Source organism: Taudactylus pleione, unplaced genomic scaffold (assembly GCF_031769625.1).
Source record: "Taudactylus pleione unplaced genomic scaffold, aTauple2 ptg000969l, whole genome shotgun sequence".
NCBI lineage: Eukaryota > Metazoa > Chordata > Amphibia > Anura > Myobatrachidae > Taudactylus > Taudactylus pleione.
Window position 1 is genome coordinate 3,522,151 of NW_028285370.1, and position 13,286 is coordinate 3,535,436.

Consider the following 13,286-nt stretch of genomic DNA (forward strand, 5'->3'; position numbering starts at 1 on the left):
GATAATTTACAGAGATTTATCAGTTCTTTAGTAAGCAAATTGCCAAATCCAGCCATAAGACTATGGGCACTTGGCTATGGGTCTATGGCCCTGATTCAGAGCCGGACACTCTGACAAAGCGCTCGCTCTGAATCAGGGCCGTCCTTCTGAATTTTTAGAGCGGCCTCCCGGCCGCTCGTATAGCTGTGGGTGACCACCCACAGCTATAGCGAGCGGCCAGGAAGATGGTCGCGATGCTCAAGACCATCGCGACCATCGGCCTTGCGACGAGACCCTTGTGGTAGGGTCTCGTTGCCGCAAGCCCTGGAGTGCTTTTAGCTCTATCAGAGCTGAAAGCACTCCCACTGACATCACTTGTGATGTCAGTGGGGCTGGCCCCAGATGGTAGGCGTTCCGATGGGAATGCCTCCGTCTGGCCAGTCACGCCCCCGGCACGCCCACCAAACGGGGCGTGCTGTCACTCACCATCAACAGCATGCCCCCTTTGTAGCGAGACCCATAGTGACGGCTTGCCGGACTGGACTGCTGGACTAGATGAAACAGACAGAAGAAAGCGTTGTAATGTCACATTGATTAATTACATCAGCGATATTACCTCACATTAACCTTTCAGAGATGCATCCTGGGAACTGGAGAACAACGCCTTTGGAGAACTACTGCAGGTCCACCAACAGTGCGACGTGGATCCCTGCTGCTGCGACCATGGAAGAACTCACAGTGAGAGCGGCAGGTAAAACTTTTCGCATTTTATTTCTTAAAGGCTGCCAGTGTGCTATGGCCCAGCAGCAGCACCTGGAAAGGTTCCCCTGCTCATTCCGCATGATTAATGCGGCCTAGACTCTGATAAATAGGACCCTACGTTTATTAGCTAAGGATCTACTGGGTGTATGCGTAATATATGTGACGATGTATTTAATAAGAGGTTGATATCTTTCACATTTACTGTGTGCTTACTAAGAGGCCGACACCAAGAACCTGGCTACTATAATCGTTTTCTGTTATTATATATGTTATGGGATGGGTACAGGATGCGCCGGGATACTGAACGTATCCCATATCTTATATGTGTTGTGAATCTAATATGTATTCAATAAATTGTAATATTGGAATCTTTATCAGAGAGTTCCCAGTACCTTAGGTTTTCTTGACAGCGCTGCCCACTTTGTTATTGGTTTCACCCCACACTTACCTGCTCCTCCGTCTCTTTCTTCTTCCTCTGCCCTATAATTCTGTTCTTCTCTTTATCGTGCTTCACTGTGCTGGTTGGGCGGCTCGGAGGCTTCTCTTCCTGGCTGCTCTTCTATTCGGCACCAAAGACACATTATGATATCCAATGCCCATAATATAAAAGAATGAGGGGAGCAGGGGGGCGTTATATCCATTGTGCCGGGTGGCGTATGAACCATTGTGCTGGGTGGCGTATCAACCATTGTGTGGGTGACGTATCAGCTGTTACAGTGTCGTAGCCACTGGCACTGTAACATAGCATTTCGCATACAGATACACCCGCTGTCACACACAGAATATAGGCATGCCGCATATCATTTTAATCAGCAGAAGTTGCTTGTGCGTCCTACTCCCATCACCGTTTGATTAAGATGCATTTGAAGGTAAAAAAAATTGCTGAAATGTATACATTCTTATAAGCTGCCAAATTGTTTAATCCTCTCTAGAATACAATAAAACATTTAGTATCTTAGGGCCTATTTCTTCCTGTAGCGAAATGCTCCATCGCTGAGATTTATAGCTCCAGCTGTAGATATATCCTCTGTGTCTCCTCTTTCAGTGAATGGTGTATAATTCGGTGTCACTGCTGTGGGTCAGCAGGAACCCACCTCGCCTGCTCAGCCCTAAGATCTGCTGAGAGTGCATGGACCTGTGCAGAGTGTGCCTCCATTCTGGAGAAGCCGGAGGATGTTGTTGGTAAGTACTTTCCCCTGTCATTTGTCACCTATTACTAGGTAGTACAGTATCTAACATCATAACTTATATTTCACTTACGTGGTAGAATGAGACATTAGTGAAAACTATCATTAAGTTACCAATCTTGGGTTATTGCCACTGTAGTGTAATCGATGTGTGGCCCTTTTCATGTTACAGTAGCCTTTGCCAACCTGCGACTTGTAGGACACAGAGTATGTCCATCCACATAAACATATCGCTAACAATGTTGGATCTCTTTCTGATTGCAGAGTCATTGGCAGAGGAATCTGTGGTAATACCATCAACGAGCAGAGCAAATCCTCCACCTGCAGTAACACCAGGAGAGACCTGCGCCCGGACGAGGGGGCATCTTTCAGTAACACCAAGAGGGACTTGCGCCCGGGTGAGGGGTTACAAAATAATAACATCCAGGAGGACCAGAAAATCACCATTGTAGGGTGCTAAACCCAGAACCTGAGGGCCCAGGTGGAGACAAGATGCCTCATGATCTGCTCCCTACCTGTTGTACACATCCTGCAGGAACAGAGAACTGTGTGGATCCATGCAGTGTCTCTCACTCTCGTCCCCATATTCACATCAGTGGAATTAGAGCAATTAAATATCTTTGGCTTTCCAAACCAAGTAAAGAGAAAATTCTTCTTTTATATCATATTTTAGCAGGGGATTACAAATCAGTAATATTGATATTAGGCATGCCTAAGGCTTCAATCCAAAGGCACCATTCACATGGCTTCAGTGCATAACGGTGTGTTTCGTTCTGATCGAAGTGAACGGTTATACCACATAACCAACTGAGTGAGTACAAATGAACACACTTTAGTTATAAGCAACAAACATACAAAGTATACAGTATACTTTTGTCTATGTGTTCAGATGACACCGGTGATTCATTATCTTCAACATAAGATGTAGTTCATGTTAATCTGGGGAGCCCTCGTTTCACAATGCTCAGGTCTTTCAATTTACATTGCAGACACTCTACTGCAGTCTCAGGTCCATGCACGAGCCAAAGAGCCTTTGTCTAGGTCTTGATTTAAATACCATAGTCTGGGTGTTTGGCTTTCCAGATATTAAGCCCATATTAGTTACATACTGGGTATCAAGCACTGATTGGTACAACATAGCATGGACCATTCTTATCTCTTGCACATGCTCAGTAAGCACTAAGATATACTCAGGACAAAGAAATACAGTTATGGCGTGTCCTAGAATGTCTGGAGTTACACTATCTCAAAGCCCCTCTTTGTCTAAAGAATATGGACATCACTTTCAGTAACCCATAATGCTTAGCATCTCTACACATCTTAAAATGGTTATTCTATTGCAATGTGGCTAACTTTCTACAACTAACACCATATAAGGTCTTAAGGGCTTATTATACATTTCTGCTAATGACAGGTACAAATATAGGCCCCCCAATATATGTCTTGTCTGACCCCAAAGGTGAATCTGACCAGTCTAGGCATAGACTAGAACTACATGAATACAAACTGTTTTCAAACCTCAATGGGGCCTAGCACAGTTGTGTATTACAACTTATATACCTATGTAGAAATTAATTATTTAACCCACTGGTTACACTTCAATCCTGCTATTTATCCTGTACTTTTGTGCCTATCAATTACATATTCAAATGAGTTCTAATTAAAGACTGTTGCTTTTAATCAGACATTATAAATATAAGTGGTTGGCACGGTTCCTGGCATCCTCCCATCAGCTATGGGTTGGTTGATGGATCCCTGCAGTGTTCTGGAAATCAATACATCAGTGAACGTTATTAAAGGGGGATGGTGTTAATCTGTGCTGCTGCCACCTTTATGTGGACTTTCTCCAAGTTATCTGAGAGCGCAATCACTGGTGACAGATGGACCTTAATATCTCTAGCCTGCGATCTTCATATAGCAAGGTGGACAGTATATTTTAGCACAGTCCTCTATGATCCGCCATCTCAGGAAGCATCTGTGAGCCTATAGATTACACTCGGCACAAAATAAGAAACAACATGTTATATAACGCGACCTCTTGGTATTCTGACATCTTCGATAAGTTAGACACATATATATTCCTATAATCGTGCATTTTCTATATGCAAGCTTTTATTAATTTTACACTTGTTACTTATTATTTCTAGTTCAGATATATTTATAATATATATAATTATTGCTGATCAATATGTTATCACTTATAAACATTGCAAGGTTAATAGCTCAATTAACTTCACACTAATATCTTTATTCTTAATATAAGGGAAGATTATAGTCCTTCTGTAACAGTGGAAAACTGCTATTTTCATTGGAGTTTGACAGGGAGAGACATGCGGTGAGGTATTGATAGGTTATCCTCCCCTCTGACAATCAGAAACTGCCTTAAGCATGGGGGGGCTCTGCCGCAGACAATAATACTGCACTGAAAAAAAACAGGGTCACGCCCTTCTCAGTGAGATATGTGATAGCTCTGATGGACAACTCTGATGATCAGGCGACCTATCCAGAGGGTTCTGACAGCGCACTGCCAGTGCCATAATGCTCCTGTGCCATCTATACCCAGCATCTACTTCACCTACCACTTGCTAATGAGAGTTGAGCTGCTATTTTCATTGGAGTATGACAGGGAGAGGTGAGGCAGCAACAAGGTCAGCCTCCCCTCTGACTATCAGAAACTGCCTGGAGCACTGGGCAGGCCATACCACAGGCTAAAATACTGCACCGAAAAAGGTGGGTGGCAGCTTAGTTCTGCAGTAAATCGTTGGTGAGTCAGCAGAATTTGTAGAATCAAATGGAGACAGAACAAGCACCTGATAGTGTAGCGGAAAAGCTAATTTCACATTAGAATGGGCATAATTCCAAATTATATTGTATTGGTAATAACATGTATATTTCCCTCTTGTACAGTTGTATGTAACAATCCTTTGTATAGTGTTATTCTAGAGTCTGTGTACTCTAATCAGCATGAGGTCTGGTGTGTGGAAAGGTGACAAAACCCCTCTTGACTAGTCCCCTTTGAAGCTGGGCAAGCGAGGATGTAAGAAGGACTGTCTTCCTAATACAGTCATTAAGAGCCCTGTGTTCTGTTTGGGGACAGTGATCAAAAGAATGGATGGACCAGGGAGACATTCGGTCTCCGGAGGTGTGAATCTCCTCACCTAGCCACTGGGTATGTTTGTTCCCCAAACTTCAAATATAGCTGAGTGTGTAATTAAAGAACCCCTACTCAGGTGGCCAGGAAACCCTGAGCTTCAGAGAGCTAAACAATCCACTCTGAGCTGAAAAGGGTAAAATCATCCCCACGGAGGGGGTGAGGGGGTGCCTGGAAAAAGCAGGCCTAAATATGTGTCAACCCTGACCCATTGGCTCATCCTACATGAGGCTATCGAAGGATACAGATGATCCCGAGTTTGTCACTGGGAAGGCCTCGTCCCAGAACCACTTAATCGGCCGTGACCCGAATGGTTTGTTTCCCCATTTATTATTTTATTTTCTGGAAAGTGTGAGTAACTGTGTGATTTTTTTAAACAATATTATATTCTTTGTAAACTTTTGTACATAAGCTTTGAAGACATTCTTCAATTAAACATTAATTCTAGTTCTGGATCTTTGTTTTTATGACCCAAGTCCTCATATGACTTATGTTACCTATTTTTCTAAGTATTGATAAATGTGTGTGCAGGTAAGAGCATAAGCTTACTTTATGCTTTAACATTATATTCTTCTGCTGGTGGCAGTTACCAGGTTTAGTTAACCACACATGCTGAGGGTAACCTGTAAAAGTCACGGGCGGCGATTCTCAGATTGGTGTATCTGGAGGGTCGGCCCGCAGGACCATGACAGATAATGTAATATTATGGTTGAAAATAATTTGATAATATGCGTACCAAATGTACACTTGTTCAAAAGCGTAACTGCAGGAGTTTAAATTTGCAGGTTTGGTACTCCTCCCAGAAGAGAATACTTCACTTTTGAGAAGCTTCATATATCAATAAAAGATATCTCCACAGCATATATGTACGTTTCAAAAGTGAGAACAATACATACAGCATACAAGCTATATCATACAGAATAAAATAGCTTATCTGTGAATGAAGATGTGAGGGCATGGATGCCATCCAATAGGATATCTCTTTTTGAGAAGCAAAAATTCAGAAGATGAGGCAAACAAGGGGGTAGATCCTAAAAACAAAGATATATTCAGTTTGTCATCCCACTATTTATCACAATCTGAAGTATCAATATTCAGTAAATGATTGATGTTTGCCCTCACACAGAAACACAATACATTTAAAATGTTTATTGATTTGAACACATTTGATGGGAAATTGACACTTACAAGGCATTTTGCAAAGAAGGAAATGGCCATAATAACTAATTATAACAACTTCTCTAAATTAGGATACTCAGGCACTGGCCTCGTCACTCCGAGAAAACGGGGCTGATGCCCTAACGTGTGAACCATGGCAATCGTGCAGCAGCTTAGGGGGCACTTGATCTGAACATTCATAGTTTGTAACATGGACGTGTGAAGATCTCGCTTCATAGGAGTTGTATATAAACCCAATGAATTGGGTCCATAGTATCCTATACAAGTTTGACAAAAATATTAAATTTTTCTAGCAGTTTCTTTTGTTTACATAAAAAATAACATGTATAGGATGTTTGTCTCCAGCTGTTCAGTTCTACATCACATTGTTCAGTATGGTAATAAATGTAATTCATTAAAGTAAGATAATCTTGCTCTACTCAGTTCTTCCAAAAAAAACCCATACATCCTTGCTCTACTTATTTCTTAAAAAAGAGCACTGTAATATGTTCTGTCCTGGCCTTGCTATTGATCTCCCAGATAACAAGGTCAGTGATAGATGTATTAACATGCTTCCTGCTGGACATTTGCACAGTGGTCTGTGTTTACCTACTAAAGTATGGCAGTAATATAAAAATGTATAGAATACATGTGTATTTGTTTTTAAATATAAGGTGTGGCTTTGTGGAATTGCATTATCCACAAAAAGGAGATTTATGTTCTTACCTGTTAAATCCTTTTCTTTGACTCCATAGGGGGTACAGGGATCACTCTAGCTATAGCCTAGATAGAGGAGAACCTGGTCACCAAATAGTTAACATTTATTTCCCAGCAGCCCAGGCTCCCTTTCCTTTGTACCCCGACCCCAGCCACCAGCAGCCAGTTAAGTTAGCAAGCCATGGCAAGGAGCGAGGAGAAGGAAGACAGGCAGACACTCTGATTCACACACATAGGCAAGGTAAACAGAACCGATACTCAGGCAAGAAGATCCACGTATCACTCCTGCTGTGGCCACACTGGAGCCATAAGGATCACTGTGTCTCCCTCCAGCGTTAACCTGCGAAAGACCTGCGGGATCTTTGAGATTGGAGGAAAGATGTATATTTGCAGAAACATCCATGGTACCTATAGAGTGTAGTCCACCAGGAGAGCTGCGGGCTTCCTGGTGTGGGAACTGCATCACTGCAACTGATGATTGTGTTGTGATGCCATCATATCTATGTCTGGTAGGTCCCAACGGTGGACTAGTAGAGTCTTGATGTAGAGCCTACTCACCCAAGTGATAATCCTGGAGGTTTAGGGAGTCCGCATCCCAATTCTGGACTCCGGGGAGGAAGGCTGCTGACAGTGCAGATGGATACCGCTCTGCTCAGTGGAGAATGCAGTTGACTCCATCATGGCTTTGCAACTGTGAGTGCCACCCTGGTAGTTTATATAGGTGACATCGGTTGACCGGATAACCCAGGAGGAGTGACTGTGCCTGGCAAAATGCGCTGTGTACTGCGTGGAGCTCCAGGACATTGATGGACAGTCTGCTTTCCTGAGTCGTCCATAGACCCTGGAAGGTCTGAAAACACATCATCATCCCCCACCCCCCCGAAGACCTGCGTCGGAGTTGAGTAGGACCCAGTCTGGGATCTGAAGAAGATGGTCCCTGTCCATGTGTGGGGCTGGTGGAGCCACCATAACTGTCCCAAGGGAGAATGAGCGTCTGCACCCTGAGGTGCAAAAGGGACTTGTTCCACCATGCTAGAATTTCCAACTGAGGAGGACAGGAGAGGAACTAGACTTACACCACTATGTTGAAGATGGAGACCAAAGAACCCAAGATCTGCATGCAGCTGTGGAGCCAAACCTGATGGTTGCTCAGGAATTCACAAATCCTGGACTGCAGAGCTAAAATGTTATCTGCAGGATGGAAGACCTGTCGAACCCTGGAATTGAGTAAAGAGCCTAAGTGTAGCATCTACTGAGAAGGTGTCAGAATGGATTTCCTCCAATTGACTATCCACCTGAGTGACTGCAGTTCTTCCACTATTTACAAAGTCTCACTGTCCCAAAAATGACAGAGAAATTACACTCCTCAATTTTGAGTGGCAGCTCCAAAAGTCTCCAGAAAAGGACTATTGGTCCATAGGTCCAAATAGGTCCAAATAGAAAGACTGTTCAGCAATTGTGACACATCAGCGCTATCTAGTGTATAGAGTCCAAAAGACCTCCTGTGTTTTCTTCCAATTTTAAGTTTCTTTCATTTAAGGCTCCAGAATTGTTTTTTTCACATCCATAAAGGAAACAAAGAATTAAAGTGCATTAGTTATGTACCAAAAAAATCTCTCTTTTTACATACATTAACTGCCACCTCTGTAGGGGTAAATTTAATATTCTTTTGTATTAGAATTTTTTCTGCCCCTCATGCACAATATAGATTATACCAATGCAAAAAAACACAGCAAAGTAAACAAAGTGCCAGTGTTATGTCACACCCCCTACAAATATCTGAAAAACCACTATGCATGGTACGGTCAGATCCAGGGGAGTGGGAGCGATCAGTACGATTCCTTCCCCACACACCTTGCAGGCAGAGAGAGCCTCCAAAGCCCAGCACACAGCAGCTGGGCTGGGGAGAGAGGCTACTGCCAAAAACAGTTAAGCAGTGTTATGGGGGAACCAGACCTCCAATAAGCCCAGGCCTGGGTAATTAATAACCCCCTCTCTCTGCGCCCCTGGAAACATTCTCTTCTGACTAAACAGCTGCTGTAATGTCTATACACCGATTGCAGGTCTACATAGTGTAGCAGAATATTTTAGTCGGAAAGGGAAAACAGGAAAATGTGTCTCCCTTTCTACGTCTGAGCTATTTCTGCACATTTGCTCCAATTTATTTGGTTTAAAGTAGGGGTGTGCACCGGCACACAGCACTACACAGCACTACAGCCAGCCAGCCAGCCAGCCCCTATGGACAGGACAACAGCCAGCCCCTATATAGACAACAGTAGCCAGCCAGCCCCTATGTATATGGACAACAGTAGCCAGCCAGCCAGCATCAGCAACAGCTCCCAGCTTCCTCCTCTTCACAGTAGCCAGCCAGCCCTGTATTGTAATGTATATATAAGTACTACTAAGTTTATTTTTTATTATCACAACAGTACAGTAGCCAACAGCTCCCAGCTCCCTCCCTCTGCCAGCCCCTATGGACAGGACAACAGCCAGCCCCTATATGGACAAAAGTAGCCACCCAGCCCCTATGTATGGACAACAGTAGCCAGCCAGTGTCAGCAACAGCTCCCAGCTCCCCCCCTCCACACTAGCCAACAGTTCCCAACTCCCTCCCTCTGCACGCACGCTCCACAGCCGGAATGAAACATGGCAACGATCGTGGGACCTTCATAGAATCAAAACCTGCGAGAATTCGACAGCGGGATAATGACGTTTTGCCTTGATTTCAGTTCCGAGCCAGGCAGGAAAACCAGAGCCTGACTCGGTTCCCAGCTCAGATCAGGGGGGGGCTAGAGGTGGTTCGGATTTCAGAAATCCGAACCCAGTCATCCCTTGTATACACTAGTAGCAACCCACCCAGGTTTCGTACCAGAGCAATTTTGAATTTACATTTTTTAACCGAGGTCTTATAAGATTGCCTTGTAAGATGACATTAGTAATTTTTCCTTTATGACGTCAACACAAAAAGATTTCGTTTTGATGTGATACGCAAAAGAGCCACGTAAAGTTGTCCCTTAGAAAAACAGTCTCCACTAAGGTCAGCTCCAGCCACGTTACGTGTCTGTCCCTGAGCTTTATTTATTGTCATACCAAAGCAGACTCTTACCGGGAATTGGACTCGTTTGACATTAAAGAATCGTTTTTTACATAAATTAAACAGGAACGGTAAAAAAAAAAAAGGGAGAACTTAATTTTTGTATCAGTAAATATACATTTTTCTGGAGAAATCGGATAATATGTATCAGTCTCCACATGGTATAAAATAAAGTCCATTGTTGTGCTATACTGTATCTTTAATGGTTTAGGCAGTGTAAGCCAAGAAAACGCACGGACGTAAGTATTTTCATTGACTTTCTTCACTAAAATCGTCACTGCCCGGCTCCCTTCTGTCACACATTAATATTTCCTACACCTAAACCTTCCTCTGCAAATGCTCCATAGAATGGTGCAAATTGCATCAAATTCCATTAAGTGGTTCTCGAGATTAGCCTGAACTAACAGAAAGACTTTATTTTATATATATATATGATAATAAATCAGACTTATGATGCTTGTTCAATAAATTAGAGTATATCGTAGATATTAAGTGACTAGAACTAGCAGACTGCAATAAGGTTTTAATGGGAAACTCCTGTAACGACAGAGGAACTTTAGAGAACTGAGCATTAACAGCATGTCTAAGCTGAAGATACCTATAGAAGAAGTGGTTGGGGACGTCAAACTCTAGCCGCAGTTGATGGAAGGTCTTTAGAGTGTCTGCCTGAATTATCTGACCAATAGACACTACACCCCACTGACCCCAGGCTTCTCTGACCTGAAGAGCTTAGAGCTCCCTAAAGCAATTAGCATGAGCAAAAGGTGGATCTGGATCAATGCCCTCCGCTTGTAATAGAAGTGAGACAAGTCTCCAAATCGTGAGGGCCTGCCTAATTACGGGCATCCTAAATATAGGTATATTATCACTCAATATTAGTCGTAATGGTGACAAGCCTGTCTTAGAATAAGCCATGACCTGGGCATGCAAGGAATTATCAGTTTGATCATTAATCCATTCCCATATATGTGTTAATTGTGCAGCAAAATAATAAAATTAAAACAGGGGTAATGCCAAGCCTCCAACATCACGAGGTCTAGTTAAAGTATACAATTTGATCCTGACCCTTTTGCTGGCCCAGATCAGTGAAGATAAGAGGCCATCAATCTGTTTAACAAATTTCTGTGGGATATAGACCGGAGAATGATAGAAAGTATACAGGAGTTTAGGTTGGAGAACCATTTTAACAAGATTTACTCTTCCCGTTACCGTTAGTGGCAGTTTACTCCAAATTGGGACACGGGACTTAAGATATTCAATTTGTGGCAACATATTCAGTGGCAGATAATGTTGAGGGATATTGGAGATCCATATTCCTAAATATTTAAATGAGTTCACCCATTTTAGAGGAAGATTAATAATAGGAATAGTGGGACAAGTCCCCCTGAAGGGTAAAATACATGATCTATCCCAGTTAATCAATAAACCGGAGTATTTCCCAAATAAATCAATAACCTCAAGAGCCTTAGGCATAGAAGTAACATATTGCATGATAAATAATAGTATGTTATCCACATACAGCACAATCTTATCTACCCTTGATCCTAGCTGAAACCAATGAATGTTAGAATGAGCTCTAATCATGCAAGCTACGGGCTCGATGGCCATAGCAAAGAGAATGGGTGACAGGGGACATCTCTGCCTCGTTTCCCTATGGTGTGAAAATTATGTGGAAATAAATCCATTCACTGACACTCTCGCCACAGGGTCCGTATATAACAGCTTTACCCACTTAATATATCCCGGGCCACTACCAAATCGTTCCATGGTCTCCCAAAGAAATATCCACTCGATTGAATTGAACGCCTTAGTGGCATCTAATGACACAATAATAAAGATTTGTGGATCCCCACGTTGTATCTGTAAGTGTGTGAATAACCGCCGTAGATTTACTGCCATGGATTTACCGGGCATAAAGCCTGTCTAATCAGGATGAATCAGTTGGGTTATGACCCGGTTAATCCTGGAGGCCAATATTTTAGCCAGGACTTTTATATCTGTAGGGGGAAGTGATATAGGTCTATATGAGTCAGTCATAGTGGTATCTTTGCCTGATTTAGGTAAGACAATTATCAGTGCCTCAGACATAGAATTTGGCAGCGTATTGTTTATGTAAATTTGATTAAAGAGCTCTAGTAATTGAGGAGCAAATATGTTTTTTGTAAACCTCAAGGGGGATCCCATCTAAGCCAGGGGCTTTACCATTTGGAAATGAGTTTAGGGCCACCTCTATTTCCTCCATTGACAGTGGAGAGTCAAGTGAGTCCCTTGCCTCCGAGGAGAGTGTCGGGAGTGATACAGTAGACAAAAATTCACACACCTCCGGTTGGGTATAAACCAACCTAGATTAGTATAGGTCATGGTAATATTTAACGAATTGGCCCACAATATCTGGGTTATGCACATATACAACGCTGCCTGACCCAACTAATTTTACCACTGTATTGGATGACTTTTGCTCGATGCGAGCCAAGTTAGCAAGATAAGAACCAGGTCTATCACCTGATGCATATTGCAATATGAGTTAAACAGAATCTTGTATTATGCCTTGTCCATCAGAAATCATTCCATAATTTTTGGGCACCCCACCATGCTTTTTTATTTAAATCTGACTCGTTAGCGAAATATAGGCTAACTCAAAAGACTTACAAGAAGCCTCCAGATCCATTTCAGCTTTTCTATATGAAGATTTCAACCCAGCCACCCTACGAATTAAAGAACCTCTTAAAAATGACTTAAAGGCATCTCATATAAGTGCAACAGAAGCAGTACCACTGTTCAATTCAAAAAATTCTTTCCACTCCACTTCCAACTCTGCTCCTGAACCCATGTGTGATAACCAGAACTGGTTGAATTTCCAAAAGTATTGACCCCTCTCCCTCTAAATCTACACTAATTGACATTGGGGAGTGGTCAGAGATTCCCCTAGTCTCATATGTTATCTTGTGTATTCTAGGTATTAAATCCGGTATAGCTAAGGCCATATCTATCCTGGAAAAAGAGGAATGTGTGTAAGAGAAAAAGGAATATTGTCTCACAGAGGGATACCTCAACCTCCAGGCATCAACCAGGCCCATTACCCTAATCATACTCGAAAATCCAGTTTCCCTACCCTGTGTTACTGATGCAGTCATTCTATGTCTATCTAGTATAGGGTCTAATATGTTATTAAAATCCCCCATGCATAGAGTGGGTATACCCGGAAAAAGGGCCAAAAATTCAGCGACCTTCTTAAGAA

At 42.6% G+C, this 13,286-nt stretch overlaps 1 protein-coding gene across 1 annotated transcript in view; it reads left to right on the plus strand.

Moving 5' to 3' along the window:
* LOC148454893 (E3 ubiquitin-protein ligase PHF7-like) overlaps positions 1–13,063 on the plus strand; it is a 40,102-nt gene extending 27,039 nt beyond the window's left edge. The window contains exons 9-11 of the mRNA XM_088460643.1: positions 614–730; positions 1,787–1,923; positions 13,005–13,063. Coding sequence (XP_088316769.1) covers positions 614–730; positions 1,787–1,923; positions 13,005–13,063 — 313 coding nt within the window. The remainder of the gene's footprint in view (positions 1–613; positions 731–1,786; positions 1,924–13,004) is intronic.
* The last annotated feature ends 223 nt before the right edge of the window (positions 13,064–13,286 follow it).